We start from the raw sequence: 19783 nt of genomic DNA on the forward strand, positions 1-19783 counted from the left end.
ATGGACAGAGTTTGTGAACAAATGAATCATCAAGTTTATAGTAATTTTCAAGATCTCCGAAGCAGACGTGTCATGCATTTTTTAAGAGGTCTCCAGTGGCAGTCCTGACTCACTTTTAACTACTTAGCTATTTGATAATCAGGATAATGACCATTTCAGTTCACAACAAATTACCAATGAATTGACTGACCAAATTAAGACATGTGTTAAGAATGTGTTATTTTTGCCATACAATAACATGGATGGTTATATAATTTGTCTAACTTGCTGGATTTATCTGTGTTGTGTCTCCAGATACATCCAGGTGTGTAGCAGAGAAGAAATACACAGAACAGCAAGCCAAGAAACTCTTCCCACAGGTGTTCGTTCCTGTCTGCAACCCTGACGGAACCTACAGCGAGGTATGAGATATAACGATAGAATAATGAAACGATGGATGGATGGATGGAAAATTTGAAATGATAGATGGACACACAAATGGACAGACAGACAGACAGACAGATAGATAGATTTTACACCTTTAACAATTTCACTGTCAAATTTCTGAATTTTTCTGCCTCTCTCTTTTTTCTCTATCTCTGCTGTGTTTGATTATCAGGTTCAGTGCCACAGCTACACTGGTTATTGTTGGTGTGTGACACCCAGTGGCAGACCCATCAGCGGCTCAGCAGTAGCCAATAAGAAACCTCAATGCCAAGGTACCATACTTCTACCCCTGCTGTGTTTTTCATGCCTTTATTCTACTTTATGCTTCAATCACGTCTTCTTTGTTTTCAAAAGAGATTTTCACCTCATAAATAGTACTCTGAAGTGATTCCAAACTGTGATTACACAATCTCAGTGTTTTGGCACATTACAGTTGTTTAGGAATATAAATCAACAGAGAAATGCAGAAACTCAGCGTCTAAGGCAGTGATAGCACTGCGAGATGCCAAAACAGAGCTAATCCTAATCTACAGAAACGTTTCAGCATAACAATACCACATAACCAAAGCCATATGCAGTAAACTAGCATAGCACTGCATTAAACACACTCACGCACAAAACTGAAACTCAATCACTGCAGGCCATGGGTTCCTGGATCATAACATTGTTGGCTTGGCTTTATACAACAACCACAGCTTCACTAGAAAAGGACCAATTAGATTTAATTGCACATGCAACAGCTTAATCAGTTAGGTCTGGGGGAGCATCACAAAACAAATGCGCATTTGGCAAGCAAAGCGCCCAACTCAAACATTCTTGCTCTTTTACTCCAAGATAGTGTCATATGGCTTTTACCCCCTGCAGCTTCCATAACATTATCATGTTCTTCTGTAGAGGCTTAATGCATAATTAAAAACGTAAGTCATTTCAAATCACCCATTCCTGGAAGACTTGACTCTGATCTGCAGGACACATTTGAATGTTATAGTCCATTTAAGAATGAATTCAATTCTAGGTGTAGATTTATAGTAACCTGTGATTGTCCTGTTGATTTTTAGGGTCCAAGAATGGTAAAGTGAATCCGAAGGAACCAGGAAAATCAGGTAAATACCCTCAACGGTTTCTTTTGATATGGTAAAGACTTTCATGAGGGGCAATCTGCACTGGCAGCTATGTTTTAAAGTGTGTGAGTGTGTGTGTGTGTGTCTGTACTGCGAGTTACGGCTTGCCATTCTAATATTTTGTGAATTGAGAGTGCTGAAGTTGCTTCAGGGCTAAAAGTAAATGGTCGTATGTAGGAGTCGTTAAACAGAGAGACGCTGTAATAACAGCCTTTGCTTTTCACAGTCGTTAAAATGAAATCGAAGGGCTTCACGGTTTTGTCATAGCACTGCAGTGAACATTAACCACTTCACCTGGACATCATTTCTCTTCTTTCCAGATGAAGACCTTTCTCATGCATTACTAATGGCACTGATTCCCTCCTTTATGAAACAAAACAGACCACCTGATCTCCAGATAATCCCCCTTTTTTTTTTTTTTGCTCAGTTTTAAGGGGAATGTCTTTTTCAGTTTAAACAAATCAATCAGCTATGGGAGATGCGGAGGTTTTTGTTCAAGTTTATTTCTAAGATGTTTTACCTCTTTTGATTAAAAATGTGATTTTACTTACGAAATGTCAAATTTCCAAGCATACCAATTATAAAAGTAATATAAACTGTAATACAATGGAAAATTTAATCCTGTTCAGTCACCAGAAAAAGCTGATATTTTGCTTTCCACGTCATTTCAAAAACTAGCAAGCTGCCTCAAAAAATCCTTACTAGATTTTATATTTATATATATTTTAGAGTCATATAAATAACATGGTCGCATCTCATAATACTTTATCACTTCATCAGAGTGCTGACAGTGGTTGTTCCTCAAGTTCCCAACTTTTTCCCAAGGATGCTAGTAGAGAAAAACACACCAAAAGAAAGAAGGGGCAGTTTATCTTCTGCCCTCTGATGAGTTAATGGTGACCCTGCTGAGGTTAACCACACCTGTGGCTCTCAGCATTTTAGATTCCTGTGGCCAGCGTCTAGAGATTCATCCCCGTCTGCACACATAACACAAACTTGTCTTGTTTTCCAGTGCAAATGTCATGACTTAAGATCTTTTTTTTTTTGAGAAATTTATAAAAATTAAGGGAAGTATTAAAACAAGATCAAACATCTGCCTATAGGCTCAGAAAAATTAACTTAATTCAATGGGAAAACAAGTTTTCATACCCCTTTGACAGATGTTTGTTCTGGTTTTAAACAAACTCACAATTTGTTCAAATTCATTTTGCATCTCAGGTGTGTTGATTTAAGGATACTTAGATGTTTACATGAGTAATACACTCATTTCTTTGCAGTGCATGCAACATTTTTGCCATGACTTTATGAATTTGAAACTACTGCTCCGATTTAAGACCTTTTTATGCCTTAATTTGTCAAAGGAATGGGGATTTACTGTCACACAAGTTCACACAAGGGGGAAAATATTTCCTAGATAAACAATTATCTAAAGAATGAGTTAAAAAGCCATGAATTATGTTGCAAATCATAATGAAGTTGCTGAATTACATTTTTCAAATCACTTGAGCCAAATTTGACTCACATTTAGTGCTTGGCGAGTGTTAATTTTGGACACTGTTAAATTTGTCAATTGCGAATCTTCTCCATTCTCAATGCAGATCCGCCAACTACGTTTTTCGTAGCGGAAACCCAGCCATCTGCTGATGAGGAAGGTGAGTGTCAATGAAGCCTTTAAATGCTGTGTAGATCGAGCGCTCACTAGGGTTTGAGACAGAACTAATGTTTTGTGCATTCATGTGTGTGTTTTAGACATCATCTCTCAGTACCCCACACTCTGGACAGAACAGGTCCGCAGCCGACAAAACAGGACAAGAACACAATGTGAGTTACTGTCAAACATCTGTTATCACTTTTCAACACACAATGCTAACAAAGCTAGATTGGTTTTGGTTATAAGGAGAAGACAGAAAATCGTAAAATGCTAAAAGTTTTTATTAACTTACTTTGCTCAGGAGATGTCAGTGGACTTTGCAGTTAGAGTATCAACTTTGTCTCTTGATGTGTCTGCTGAAATAACAAAAACAGATGAATGAGACACCTGTTGATATCCAGAATGATTATAGAGCTTTAAAGAGGACTTATATGCAAATTGTGTTTGCATATAAATGTGTCTTAGCAGCAGCGTGTGGACACATCCACCCTACAATGATAAAAATCTATTCACTCCTATTTTTTAATCCCCAAAGAACCTAAATAATGTCTCCTTTAAAACTAATAGGAATAGTATAGATCAGGATCTTGAAACTGAAAGAATTTGTTGAGAATGGTCATATTGAGTTCATATTATCTCAAAGATTTTTGAGACATTTAAGATAGGGATGTTTTTCTCAAGATACATTTCTGAAATGGCACTTAAACAGAAGTCTCTGTTCTCAATTTAATCTCAATATAAATAATTAAAGAAATTAAAGAAATCTGATTTTGTAATTTTCTTTTTCTTTGGCCAATGATGCTCATGGTCTGAAGAGCTGAATGGACTTTATGGATGTACTTCTCAACTTTATCTCAGATGAACACAAACAGGACATTAATGTGGATAGGATACATCAGATCATCTAATTCAAAGAATTTAATGAGGAATTATTGAGTTCATGTCTTGTCCAATATTGGGAAAGTTTCAAACAATGAAACATTTTTAAGATCTATTCTGAAACTAAGAGAACCATGAGGTTCTCTTTGTAGAAAATTACTAGGGGAAGCATCTGAGAACCTGGAGATCATAGTGTTATTTTTATTATAATTTGCAAACTATTATAGTATTTATTCATATTTTGAATTAACTTTTATTTTTATATTTTCAGTTTTCATTTAAATTTTTGTTTTATTTTGATTATATGCTTTTGTCATTTGTATTACTTTTTATATATTTCTATAGTTTAGTTTGAGTTTTACTTTTTTTTTTTTTTTTTTTACAGTTTTAGTCATAGTAATTTTAGTGTTTATCTTACATCTTTTGATTAATAAAGTTTTTTTTATTTATTATTTTTTATTGTATTTTCAATTACCATTTATTTATTTATTTGTGTTAATTTTAGTTAACAATTAAGGCCTAGTCTTAGAAAACAGTTGAGATATTAAAAGACACATTTCTTTTGTGATTTATATATTTTGTTATTTTACTTTATTTATTTTTTATTGATTTATTTTTTGTATGGGAATAGAAAGAGAAAGAAAAAGAGACAAAGACAGATACTTATCTGTAAGTATTATGAGACTGCTGCTGTAGTTGCTCAAACACACACACACACACACACACACACTGAAGAACATAAGTGAAGATCCAGCTCACTGTGGCACTCAGCCATTGCCTGACATGTTGATCTAATGAAGGAATCAACAAAGATGTTATTAAAACCCATCTGGGAAAAAAATGACGACATGAACTCAGTAAAAGTTCTAATTCTGATGACATTATTACAGAGTTGGTGTGTTTCTGTATAGACTCGTTTTTACGTGTGTGTGTGTGTGTGAATAGCTTGATTGTAAAGACCTGTTGATTTACAATCAATAAAACATCAGTGCAGTGCAGTGAATGCTGATGGTTTTGATTACGGCTGATTCGTTGAGGTCTAAAGGGTGATTATCACCATTCAGAGACGCTCAGAATAGAATTGAACGAAAGACAGAAGAAAAGATGTCTCTGGGTTAAAAAAATAAGAGAATAACCCATGGCAACATTTTCTAAAACAAAACTCACATGAAGCCAAAGACCTGACAACACCACAGAGAAATGAAGAGGGTAACTATAAACGGATGTGGGAGAGAGAATACCTTTGAAAATGCATAGCACTGCACTAAATACCACTCAAAACAGCTTAGCAACACCCTGAACATCCTAGCAACCACCCCTAAAACCTTAGCAACTGCATAGAAATGCACTTAAAACACCCAGATCAGCTTAGCAACAGTGCAGAAATAGGGCTGCACGAATTTTTGTGATATATTTCAGTATAGAGTAGTATATATAATATCAGATACTAATATTATAATACTTATATTTAACGCTTTAAAATCACTGCATAGCAAAACACTACAAACACTAGTCTACATTCACACTGTCAGTTTTTGGGACTGCGTTCTGATTAGTCATCGCTGAAAAGCACAAGGACTGAATAAATTGTCTCATCATTCAATAATTTCTCTTGAATTTTCTCATTACAAACAAGTGCAGATGTAAGTAAGAGATTTATTTCACTGTGTAGGCAGCTTCATTGATTTTAAAACATTGCTTAAACTCATGCTAGACTGAAGTCAGTGATCATTTCAGTCAAATTCAGTCTTATTAAAAATATTTTATGACATCCATATCTAGTACTTTCCTAATAAGAGACAATGTGCGTAGTTAATAGAATACACTTACATCAGACTACATTTAGCCTGGAGTTTGTTCACCCTCCATCTGTGACTGACAACCATATTTTGTGCTGCCACAGAATACATTAGAAACCACATTTCATCTCTCTCTCTCACACACACACACACATTTTTTTTTAATAATCTTGCTTGCATTAGATCAGGCGGCTCAAAGCGTTGCTGGAGAGCTGTGTTGTGGCACATGAGATGATTGGTTCCTGATGCAGAGAAATCTCATCGCTCAAAGGTTATGCTCCATATGGATCATTCATGTGTTTGGGGCTGTTGTTGTGTCTCTTGGAGGATTGAAAGGAAGCGCTAAGATGCCACTGTTTTCCCAAAACAATGTGTTTTATGCAGCGATTCTCTACTCAAGGTCACTATCTTCATTCAAAGACACAGCAATGCAGGCAATGTGTAAATATTTATGCTGGTCGAGTAGCAGGAGCCCTGTGCAGTCATTAACTTCTTAATGTCATAAACATTCCCGCAGGCTCCAGAGATAAAGCACAAGTACTCACTTTCTCTCTCTCTGACTCTCTTACCCCCTCCAGCATGCTGTCCATCCATCTCTTCGTGTCCAAGGCCTCATCGTCCAGTCAGTCATTGACTTCATAGGCAGTGTTCTTGTATGAAGGCACCATAACATGAACTGAAACAAATTCAAATGAGCTTTAGAGATAACTATGAATATTTAATAAATGTAATGCTTATTTCTTAATATGGAATCATAAGTAAAAAAAAAGCATTTAATTAATTTGTTCAATTAAGTTTAGTTAATTTGTTCCAATTTTAATTAAAATTGTATTTAATTTAAATTAATTTAAATGCATTATTAATTCTTCAGACATCAGACTTAATACAATTCTAAATGCTCAGTATGAATGGAATTGCAAGTTGAAAAAGTAAAATAAAAAATGTGTATTTAATTGATTTGTTCATAAATGTATTTTAATTCAACTAAATTTAAGTACTTTAAATGTATTATTAATTGCTTTAACATCAGACAGCATACATTATTTTAACCAGATTAATCACACTCACAGAATCATGAGATATCATATCTAATAAATACAATGCTTATCTATTATAAGGTTTTTTAATTGACATTTATATATTAATTTGCTCAACTGCCAATTAAGTGTAATTAATTTGTTTAAAATTTAATAATATATTTAGATGTATTAAAGATTCATTTGTAAACACACATAATAAATAAAAATAAAATAGAAATAAAATCGTTTTCATTTAATTCAATTTAAATTTGTTATACATTTTTTCAACATCGAACAGCATTTACCTGTATGTTCTTTTGTCCAGACGAATCACACCCAAGATTATGGGATACCATATGAGGGATGCATCCCTCCAAAATCATGGAATTAGATATTAGTCGAACTTTAGATTTTTTGGAATTATTATTATTATTATTTTTTTTTTTTAAGATTTTAGGAAAAGTCTGTTATATTCTAGTCCTCACAAGCTATTGTGCATTGTCTTATGTACTACTTTTATGGAAATTTCAAGAAGTTACTTTTTTGGAGTTTGACACAGCTCTTGGACACTGTCTCCTTTCATTGTATGGAAACACAGATGCTTGGCTTCTCTTCACCAGAGAGAACACTGACACTTACTCACTCATATTGTGTCTCCTGCAGTATCTCACTCCTTTCCTCTGCCTTACTTTACCTCAGCGACCTCGTGTGATCAGGAGCAGCTGTCAGCACAGGAAGAAGCAAGACAACATAAAAACGAAGCGGTTTTTGTGCCGGATTGTGCTCACGGTGGCCTCTACAAACCCGTTCAGTGCCATCCCTCCACCGGATACTGCTGGTGTGTCCTGGTGGACACTGGACGACCCATACCTGGCACATCCACAAGGTAATGCACTCAATATAGGATTTTATGTAAAAATATATATATACAGGTCTTACCCTCTTGCTTGAGGGTGTCAATGATGGCCTTCTGGACAGCAGTCAGGTCGGCAGTCTTACCCATGATTGCGGTTTTGAGTAATGAACCAGGCTGGGAGTTTTTAAAAGCCTCAGGAATCTTTTGAAGGTGTTTACAGTTAATTAGTTGATTCAGATGATTAGGTTAATAGCTCGTTTAGAGAACCTTTTCATGATATGCTAATTTTTTGAGATAGGAATTTTGGGTTTTCATGAGCTGTATGCCAAAATCATCAATATTAAAACAATAAAAGGCTTGAACTACTTCAGTTGTGTTGTAATGAATCTAAAATATATGAAAGTCTAATGTTTATCAGTACATTACAGAAAATAATGAACTTTATCACAATATGCTAATTTTTTGAGAAGGACCTGTGTGTATATATATATATACGGGGAAATTTTTTCCAGTACAACTATTAGGATATTATTTCTACAATGCATTTTTAAGGGAATAGTTCATCCACAAATGAAAATGTAGATGAGGTTGTTTTTTCATTGGAACAGATTGGAGAAATGTTGCTCACCAATGGATCCTCTGCAATGGGTGCCGTCAGAACAAAAGTCCAAATAGCTGATAAAAACATCACAATAATTCAGAAGTAATCCACACAACCACAGACCATCAATTAACATCTTGTGAAGCAAATAACTGTGTGACTGTAAGAAACAAATCATTAAGCTGATTTAAGTTTAAACGGTTGCTTCTGGCCAGATTATGAGACCATAATCTATTATAGCAATTTCTCCAATGAAAAAGTCCATCCCCTGTTGTCCTCTTCAACATCCACCAACATATTTGTTTAGAACTCTTTTGTACTGTTTTTGCTTGTAAGCGGTGCTTGATCTGTGCATATTTCTCTCCTGATTCAGGTGAGACTACGTTTTCATTGGAGAATGCAATATTATAGATAGAGGACTCGTATATTAGCTTGTAGCAAAAGTTTGAAGTTAGAAGCATTGCTTTTTACTTCACAAGATGTTAACTGATTGACTGGATTGTTGTGGGTTACTTGTGGATTATTGTGATGTTTTTATCAGCTGTTTGGACTCTCATTCTGACGGCACCCATTCACTGCAGAGGACCCATTAGTGAGCAAGTGATGTAATGCTAAATTTCTCCAACTCTGTTCTGACAAAGAAACAAACTCATCTACATCTTGGATGACCTGAGAAAGAGCAACCTTTCAGGTTAACTTTGGCAGGTCTCATTCTTCCACTTACTATGGGGTACAAAATTGAGCTTTGGAGTCTCCTGGGGGCCAATACTTGGCCTAATCTCATTCAGTTTCTTTTAACATTTCAAGTGCAGCTTTCTGCTCTGCAATCGTTAAGAAAAACTAAATATAGCTGCAAATTATTCTGATTAAATACTCATCTGCTAACAGGAGGGCTGCTCAACCGATCAAGAAACCTGGCAGGATAACAAAACATTGTGAGTGTGTTAGCCAGGGGTCAGTGACACTCTCTGTATTCAGGGGCACATTTAATGAGCTGCAGGAGTGTTATGGAGTGATGCTGTGGATTTCTGACCATCACCGAATGTGCTATTAAATTAACAAAGCCTCGGACAGTGTGCCAAACAACGCATTAGAGCATGCATGGAAGTGCTACCTTCCCATCAGCCTCCTCTCTCTCTCTCTTTCTCTGTTGTTTGGGCAAGTCGCCTGGCAAAGATTGGAGGACATTTACTGTCCTAATGGGGCCATGAACGTTTCTCTTGTTTTACACTTCTTACTTCTTTTCTTTTTGTCCACTCATTGTCTTTCACTCCATTCCTCTGTTCCCTGCATCTCTGAGCCGTCCTTCTAGTGACTGCATCCAGTTGTTGTGAATAGATAAGGTGATGAAAAAGTCTTCTACAGAAGCATATTCAGTTACAAAAATATTGGATGATGATCCTGCGCACTTCTATATTTACAGAAAGCCTATTAAATAAACAACAAACATGATCTGTTCTCCAAATTTTGAACTTTGATTAAGTATTGTCTGGGATTAAGATCCGTTTAAAAATGAATTAACTTCAGCAAGTTTAATAATGCCTTAGTTTTAAGTATATTAAAAGTTATACACACAGTGTGTGTGTGTGTTTGTGTGTGTAGATATAGATATAACAATAAATCATTTATAGACAGATAAATGCTTATATATACCTATATCGTACATATCATTATTATTTTGCGATATACATCACAATGGTGAAGAAACGATAATCTGTATTCAACATTATTCAACAGTATTATGTTATTGTGGTCTTTGTGCTATTTAAAACGAAATCTAAACATTTTTCTTAGCATTGGTGGAATGTTTTAGCTGTTGGACTCATCACTGTGTAAACAATAATGCTTTGTATTCACTCTCATTCCTTCTCTGTTTTTTTCTCTCTCTTGCTGTAGATTTGAACAGCCAAAATGTGATGGAAACGCCAGAGCCCATCCAAACAAACCAAAGGACCATTACAGGAGCAGACACCTGCAGGGTGAGCTTAATTGTGTGCTTATGAGCAGATGCGAAAATATTGTGCAATGCTTGCTGGAGAGAGACTTAAAAATAGCAAGAGGACTAGAAACAAGGCTACAAAAATGAAAAAACAACACCATTTTACCAAAGAGGACCTCAATCAAATTAAACTGAATAGATGTCTTTTAATAGGTGCACTGCCTGTTGTTTGGTTCATTTTGACAAATTTGATATCACATTTCATACATGCAAAATGCACAAAGTCTGGCTATGCATCTATATGTTTTTGCTTGTGAGTTCAGGTATGTGTGACATCAAGAGTCTAAAACCATCTCCTGGTTTCCCACGACCCTACGGTCCGCATAGACGACAGATGTTAACAGATCATCTCAGTGAGGAAAGGGGAGGTAGAAAAGATTGATTACAATAGATAGCACGAACCCAAGAGGATGACAAGGAGGGATGAGTGTGGGGGAGTGGCCGAGACGAAGAACAGAGGAAAAAGGAGTAGAGGGCAAAGATAAAAAACCGCAAAAAGGAAACAAGTGACTTCCATTTCCAGCATGAATAAAGTCCTTGATTAGACTCAAAATAATTGGAGCTGCAATATTCCATCCCTGTACGTGGACTATACGTGATAAGTTTAATATTTACATATTCAATATTATTTTATATAAAAAATAAATACACTACTGTTCAAAAGTTTGGAGTCAGCTAGATTTAAAAAAAAAAATTATTACACATTAATTTAGTCAAAAGAGACAGTAAAGAAATTAATAATGTAACAAGCTACATGTCCAATAAGTTTTTCGTTTCAAATAACTTATTTTATTTCAGGATCCTGAAAAATGTCTCCACAAAAAATTAAGCAGCGCAAATGTTTTCAATAGTGATAGTAAGAAATGTTTCTTAAGCAGCAAATAAGTATATTAGAATGATGGTGTATTAGGAAAATATTGATGGTGTATTATTAAAAAATAGCATTTCCATCACAGTAATAAATTACATTTTAAAATATATTTGAATAGAAAACATATTTTAGATTGTTATAATATTTCACAATAATTGTAGCCTTGGTGAGCATCAGAGACTTTTAAAAACATTAAAAATAATAATTTCTTATGAATTTATAATTCACAGTAATTTATCATTTATGAACAACATTAACATCATGATTTTAAAGATTTTAGCATCTGCAACTTTCACTTCTGGTTCATTCAAATGAGTTAATTTCAGACCAAATGTATAAATATTGTATTATTATACTATTGCTCAGAACTAATACAAAACAAATGTAATGTGGTGGTACTGTGTTATTAGTTGGAATAGAACTCTGGCATTTAAACATCTACCATGATTCTGAATAATTGTAATGCATGGTATAAATACTATAGTGTTTACAGTATTATGGTATTTACTAACAAGAAGTACCCTAGCTGTGTATTTCTAAAAATAGCATGGAAATAGCATGATACTTTTTGTTAGTGCAAGTACATGAGAAATGCTTTAGTGCTTTGTCCCAAATAACAGAATGTGTAGTAACCCTGGTCAGACTTTGACTAATAGGATTATCTACATACTTTAATTAAGATTAAGAGGTGAAACAGGCTTTTGAAACAGTGTGTGAGGTGTGAGAATGTGTGTGCTACTTTACTATATATATATATATTAATCAGACAACGCCTCCCTTTGGAAATGTTTTCAATGGTGAAGGGATTCATTAATAAGTTAAAAAAATTGCTCAGTGAGGGGGTGACAGTCTTATCTTTTATGAGCTTATTAATTTTATACTATCACACTGATTTATGTAACAATATGGAACAGTTTAGAGTGACAAAAACCAACAAAAACCACAAAATAAATAAATAAATAAAATTCACAGAATTCGTCAAATCATTGCTAACACTCACTGATGTTGGTGATGATGTTCCTCAGTATGTTGTCACTTCCTGGATGATATGATGTCATCAAGGAACAAACTTTTATTATTTAAAGGGATATTACAAAACCTCCCACACTATGAGAAAAAGGGTATAAAAGCTATCACTGGGGCAGTACCCTTTCAAAAGTACATTTTTTTTTTTTTACCCCTGAAGGTGCATATTAATGCTTTAAAGATACATATTTGTACTGGAAGTGCACATTTTATTAGTACCTTTTGAAAGGGTACCACCATAGAGTCAGCTTATGTACCTTTTTCTGAGATTAAAGACAGTAAAAATGTATCAAATAATTACACGTGAAGAAATACGTTGAGTATTTTGTAATAAACAGCCAGTTTTTCTTAGTGGATAGTACACAATGCTCCCAAAAAGTAGTAGAATTATTTAAAATGCACCCCTACTTTCAATTTTTTATATTATATAGACTTATATCACACTGATATGAATCTCTACTGCATAGTAAGAATGACCCAGCTTAGTAAACACAGACTAATTGTTGGTCTTATCCACTACTACCCACATAGGGGGAAGTCGTGGCCTAATGGTTAGAGAGTCGGACTCGTAATCCAAAGGTTGCGGGTTCGAGTCTCAGGCCGGCAGGGATTGTAGGTGGGGGGAGTGAATGTTCAGCGCTCTCTTCCACTTCAATACCACGACTGAGGTGCCCTTGAGCAAGGCACCGAACCCCCAACTGCTCCCCGGGCGCCGCAGCATAAATGGCTGCCCACTGCTCCGGGTGTGTGTTCACGGTGTGTGTGTGTTCACTGCTGTGTGTGTGCACGATGGATGGGTTAAATGCAGAGCACGAATGCGGAGTATGGGTCACCATACTTGGCAGTATGTATGTCACTTCACTTCACTTCACTTCACTACTAGGCTAGCTTTGCCACTATGCACTCTGGTAAAAATGCAAATATCTCAATATGTTAATGAATAAACCTCTGTTCCTCAGGTGTGTGTGTGTGTGTGTGGACGGTCAAGCTGCCAGCAGCATGTGTACAGGTGCTGTTGTGTGAGCATCTCTCTGTTCACGGCTGGTTAATTGTGGTGTAGAAGGGGGGCTGATGTGGGCCGGCTGCTGCTGGCAGCTAAACGTCCACAATGCACAGCCAATACCGCAATTCTCATGACTCTGTTGCAACTTGAGAGCTTTTATGTAAGTTCCACAAGCTGCAGGATTCTGGGTAATGCTGAAATGTTGTAAAATTTAGGATCTGGTTGGGTTTACTCAGTGAATCCTAACTCAGCATTTAAATTAGCTGGAGAGTTCGAATGAATGTCTGATTTTTTTTTTATTTTTTTTTCACGTAAGTTTGTAAGATTATCTTGTAGAATAAAGTGTGAAAAAAATGTGTGTTTTGGCCAACAAAAATATGTCATTCCTGCAGCATTGGATTGCTTAGCACACACAAATAGATATCATATCATAATACTGGATATTTTTTTAACCAAATCAAACAACTACTTATATTAGACGAATCATATTTAAGCTGTATTTTCTTTACTCACACAAGCAATGCAGTTTAAACTCAATTAATTCATCCTAAAATGGAACACAAAGACACATTAAAAATTGAATTTTCTGACTAATATAAAATGCCAAGAGCAAAAAGAATTCTTAAAAGGTCAGAAATGTCTGTTATTGATTGTCTAGACTGCACTAAACTTTGTTGTTTTTAAGGAAAAAGCAAGAAGAATGCCATTCCTCGTATGAACAGATTTCACGGATATTTTATTGTGTCTGGTCTCAGTGAGGAGCAGAAACTCACACAGATCTTCAGCACGACACTCGCTTGCAAACCTGCACGTTTAAATGTCATTTTGCCTTCTCTTTTCTCTCGTGTGAGGCCGTCTGTTTACCTGATCACGTTCACTCTCACACACACCTGTTCACGAGGACCTCGGCATGCCTTTACTTCTTACACCAGAGAATCTGTTGCCTCTGGGCCTGACCATAAACAGACCAGCATGTGAAGACTCCTCCTTGCAAACACATACACATACACATACACACAAACACACTTTCCCTTTCTTTATCTTGCTTTATTTGGACAGACAGATGGATATGAGAAAGAAGGTGTAGGAGTGTGTTAAACTCCCTTGGACACTTAATATCTAAAGAGCAGGGTGGCCAATATACATGTGCATATACATAACACAAGCTACTGAATGAGATGGGCACACATTTGCTGAAATAAAACACTTACTGTAAACCACTGACTAAAAAAGAAATAGTTTACTGTCCATTGCCAAAAAAATTGCCATTTTTATTTTGGTATATCATTTTAGTAATCAGCATATTATTTACATATTATTTTTTTTACATTCAATATTTATTAATTTATTGCATGATATTAATGAGGATTATGGGGGGATCTTAACTAAAGTCAATTGCTTCCTAGCTAACAGGGAATGTTCTCAGAACTAGTTATGAACAAACATTCCACAATAATGTTAATATAACATTTGTTCAAAGTTATCTGGTCTTTAATAATGTTCTCAAAACATTAGCACAAAAATGTTATTTATACATGCGTGTAATGTTTTTCTCAAAACTTTTTAGCTGGATGTTCATCAAACATTTTTTAAATGTTACTACTTGTTTCAGAATCTTTAGAGAACATTCAAAAGTAACGTTCCCGTAATGTTTGCAAAAATCTGTCATAAATATAATGTCACAATCCAAATATATTTTGTCACAAAGCAAAATATAATTTCAAATTTTGATGGTAAATTATGACCAGGGGCCTTATTTATCAACAGTGCATATGAAAGGTTCTATTGTTTGTCCTTACACACATTGCTACATATAAGGACAAGTTGGTAGATCCTACACTTTGTGTGAAACTGTTCTTACACACTCATCTGTGTATACGCACTGTTGAAGAATAAGGGGCCTGGACACGTTTTTGACTGGTTTGTGGGTTTCACCCAAACCTCAATTTTCACCCAAAGGCCTCAATTCCCACAGACAGCAAACGTTTAACTGTGACCATAAACTCAAATGCTCGGTTTGATTGGCAGCTGTCATCTTCCTCAGACAGGATATAGGAGAGGGAGGTCTGATTTTTACGACAAGATGGTGAAGAATCTCTGAAGCCGTAACATTGTTTAACTCTCCTACTCTCCAACATCTTTAAGTGCAGTTAGGGTAAAAACATCTGACAGCTTTACATCTTTCAGTGTTTATTGGGCCACCTATGGTGCCAGTACCTCAAATAGCCACTAGAATTCACTAGCTGAACTATACTGTATATTAACAAATAAGGGCCTTTTTTTTTTTTTTGAACATGTATTAGTTGTAATCATTCATTAAATACTGTAATCGTTCAGTGCCATGGTATATACTCTGTAAACTGTGAAAATGTGCATTTAATCTGGTGCATTTTTAAAAATGCTAAATAACATTCAGATATTTGAATGTTTGGGGTTGGTAATTTATTCCTGTGATGCAAAGCTGAATTTTCAGCATCATTACTTAAGTCGTTAGAGTCACACAATCCTTCAGAAATCATTCTAATATGCTGATTTGCTGCTCAAGAAAGATTTAGTATTATCAGTGTTGAAAACAGTTGTGCTGCATCATATTTTTGTGGAAGCCGTGATACTTGTTTTAGGAGTCTTTGATGAGTACAGATTTCAAAAGAACAGCATTCATTTAGAAAAGAAATCTTTTTCAACATTATTAACATCTATTCTGTCACTTTTGATTAATTTAATGCACTTCTTTTTTTTTATGTCTATGATCGCTGAGTTGTATAGTGACAAAATCACATATAGTTCAGTAATTAAGACCAGAGCAGCAGTTACATGAAGTAATTCAGTCACAACAACTGTTTATGAGGTTTCATAGCTGTTTAACCTGAAGGTAAAATGTCACATAAAAGGAAGCCTTGTTCTCTTTACGTTTTTTTCTCATGGGATTTTGTTAAGCAACAACGTAATGTCACTAAAATCCAATAAAAAAAATAAAATTTAGACAGTTTTACAATCAAAAGTAAAGCACAGTTTAACTGAATAGCTCACTCAAATTAATTTTTTTCCCCCAAACATGTAATTCTAAACAGTTATTTTAAATCTTGCAGCTCTTTCTGTAACACTCGCATCTCTCTATATTTCAGGATGTCCTGGGGAGAAGAAAACAGAATTCCTGACCAGCGTTTTGGACGCGTTGTCCACAGACATGGTCCATGCAGTAACTGACCCGGCCTCTGCCGGCAGGTAAACAAGAAACTGAGAAAGGACAAATCTAGATGTAATGGACCGGTTCATGAATTTGACAGACCCTGCCTACAGTGTGGTGTAAAAATATTTTCATAAGTTGACTGACTAGAATAATTGACGTTGCTATTCAGGCCCCTAACGATCAAAAGGCAGCAAATTAAAACTTCATTTAATATTTATCTCCAGTACATGTTTCACAGGCATTGAACCAGAAAATAAAGTGCGTATAAACATGTTCAGTGTTTGATTTTTCCTCCATTCAGGATGTTGGAGCCTGACCCCAGTCACACTCTGGAAGAGCGAGTTGTTCACTGGTATTTCAGTCAGCTTGACAAGAATTCCAGCGGCGACATCGGAAAGAAAGAAATCAAACCATTCAAGCGTTTACTGCGCAAGAAATCCAAACCCAAGAAGTGTGTGAAGAAGTTTGTGGAGTACTGCGACATCAGCAACGATAAAGCCCTGTCTCTACAGGAACTGATGGGCTGTCTGGGTGTCACTAAGGAAGAGGGTGAGTCTCTCTGTTTCCTGATGGATGTCCGAGAAATAAGGGCATCTACTGAACATAATAGACAAGAGTTTCTACTGCTTCAGAGAACAGTGGGTATAATTTGATTTTAAATGGTAGAGGAAAAAAAGTGATGCTCCACTGAATGCACTTTTTAATGCAATTTGAATGCAAAATACACTACTAGTCTAAAGTCTCGGGTTGGTACAGTCTCTTTTGCTGACCAAGGCTGAATTTATTTGATCAAAAACAGTAATATTGTGAAATGTTTTATAATTTACAATAAATGTTGTCTATTTTAATATATTTTAAAATGTAATTTATTTTTCTGATACAAAGCTGAATTTTCAGCATCATTACTCCAGTCTTCAGTGTCACATGATCCTATAAAAATAATTCAAATATGCTGATTTGCTGCTCAAGAAATATTTCTGATTATTAACAGCAATGTTTTTTTTTTTTTTGTGAAAACATTATTTTTTTCAGTATTCTTTGATGAATAGAAAGTTTAAAAGAACAGCATTTATTTGAAATATAAACCCTCTGTAATAAATTCTTACCAACCCCAATAAGATTTTTGAAAATCAGGTCCAGTTGCGCTTTTGGAATTCCAATCTGCAAGATCCAATTTTTTGTTTGAAATCCTGTAGAACGAAAAATAGTCAATTACTTTCACATAATTATGACAAGTTTTTCATTTTTATGATGAAATCAGTGGATTTACAGCATTGTCTTATGAGCAGCATAAACTCAAGTGTTCTGTTTTTTGATTGGATGAGGGAGATACTGCGCTCTACCTATTGTAGGTTCAGCCTGAGATTGTTTGAAGACTGTGTGGTCGTTTTAATGACCATGAGCACTTGCATTTGTTTAATAACTTTCTCAGAAATAACCCATATTGCCGTCATGTAATGGGGAACAGTCTTGTAAAACATTCTCATTGCTTTTTCCCCAGGGGCAAAAACAGGTGAAGGCACAACATCTAGTAAACTGGTGAGTTAATGTCAGTGGCTGTTAACATTCACAACGTGCATTCCAGCTTTTCTCTCTTTTTTTTTTTTTTTTTTTTTTACAGAGCAGTAGATTGAAACCAATTACTAATACAAGTAGACAATTGCATTTATAAATGAAAGCCACTGTTTTAAAATCACATTTTCCTCATTCTCTCATTTGACTTTTTTCAGAACCTGTCAAAGAAGCAAGGCTGAAGTGGCCGCTGCGATTGTTCCCGCTCCCGTCCCGCAGATCCTGCCCCCACCAAAACGATGATGGAAACCATAGTCTTTGCACTTTGTACTTTAAAGCAATGTAAATTCACTTTGTAGAAAACTAAGGTATTTAAACAGACTGCTGAATATGTGAATGATGTAGTTAGCATTTTTATGTCCTTACAACAAACAACAAAAAGATTAATAATAATTTAACACATACAATGTATGTGTCCTTTGTGAGTCTAAAATAAGTATACTTTTCTAAGTTGTACAAGTTGTATTACATGTTGCATTTGTCAAGGCCATCTTTGTTGTTACGTATTTTGTTTGTCTTTTCTTTGGCTAATTTCTGGGTAGCTTGTAATGCATCTAAACTGAGTTTTTTAGACGCCTCAATTTAGTTTTTATACCAAATCCCAACTACTGCCTGAGCTTGGAATTATTACTGATTGTAGCCCTGTACCACACATGAAATGGTAGACAGATCATTTTGTTGAAAGTGCTTCATGATGATTAGAAATAAAGAAGTCTTTTATAATATTTCGTATTCTTGTTATTGTGAGAGTGTGTAAGAGTATTCACTGAATCTGCATACGGAAGTTGTAGAGGAAAAACCAACAAACATTCATTATTGTCACAGATCTGCCAGGCTCTGTCACCAACCAATCACAACCAACCTGAGTACTGATCACACGCACCTGCACATCGAGCCACTCATTAGCCATGCCATAAATACACACACCTCACAGCACCCCAGTGTCCGGTCTCGTTCATGTGAAGAGGACTACCATAGCTATCACAGCTCTATGCCTACTACTTACCTCCTTGTATACTTACCTGCAGTGTCTCCTTCCGAGTGTGTTCTCCAGCGATCCCCAGTCAGTCTGCTCCTGTGTTCTGTCCCTGTCTGCCATCTGGGTGAGGAGTGTGTCCAGTTCGTGTTCCAAGTTCCCTGTCAAAAGAAGATACTCAAGTTAACACTTCTCCAGATTACCGAAGACCTCCAGGATCACCACTCACCTGTCTCACTCCTTGTTTCTCAGCTTTTGTCAATAAATACCTGTCAATTCATCCATCTCTCTGTCCAAGTCCTACTTCTGTAACAGAAGACCGGACCAACACCGACAGACAACAGCATGAGCACTCCCGATCCCTTCCAAGAGCTCGTATATATTCTCCGACAAACTCTCACACTGGCACCACCGCCTGCACCTCCCGTCACTTCCGTCATCAGTTCCACCAGTTCTTCCACTACCCCTTCCTCTCGTCCCAGCGGCATTAGAACATCTTCACGGAGCCACCCTGTTAACCAAGCTGGACCTCCACAGCACCTACAACCTCATCAGAATATGTGAGGGGGACGAGTGGAAGATGGCCTTTGTGACCCCTACTGGCCACTATGAATATCTGGTTATGCCCTATGGTCTTGTCAATGCCCCCTCCGTATTTCAAGATTTTATGCATGAGGTGCTCCGGGAGTATCTCCACAAATTCGTGTTGGTCTACATAGATGACATCCTCATCTACTCCCGGAGCATGGCCAAACATCGCCGCCACGTTGCGGAGGTCCTGCGACGCCTGAGAC

General features: G+C 36.1%; 1 protein-coding gene across 1 annotated transcript in view; it reads left to right on the forward strand.

Moving 5' to 3' along the window:
* LOC306882219 (SPARC-related modular calcium-binding protein 2-like) overlaps positions 1–18734 on the forward strand; it is a 33716-nt gene extending 14982 nt beyond the window's left edge. Inside the window, exons 3-13 of the mRNA XM_079436710.1 lie at positions 295–401; positions 599–698; positions 1485–1529; positions 3146–3199; positions 3297–3368; positions 7595–7781; positions 10249–10331; positions 16377–16476; positions 16743–16990; positions 17943–17980; positions 18172–18734. Coding sequence (XP_079292836.1) covers positions 295–401; positions 599–698; positions 1485–1529; positions 3146–3199; positions 3297–3368; positions 7595–7781; positions 10249–10331; positions 16377–16476; positions 16743–16990; positions 17943–17980; positions 18172–18195 — 1058 coding nt within the window. The 3' untranslated portion in view covers positions 18196–18734. The remainder of the gene's footprint in view (positions 1–294; positions 402–598; positions 699–1484; positions 1530–3145; positions 3200–3296; positions 3369–7594; positions 7782–10248; positions 10332–16376; positions 16477–16742; positions 16991–17942; positions 17981–18171) is intronic.
* Positions 18735–19783: the final 1049 nt, after the last annotated feature.

This window comes from Barbus barbus, assembly GCF_936440315.1.
Source record: "Barbus barbus genome assembly, chromosome: 16".
Taxonomy (NCBI): domain Eukaryota; kingdom Metazoa; phylum Chordata; class Actinopteri; order Cypriniformes; family Cyprinidae; genus Barbus; species Barbus barbus.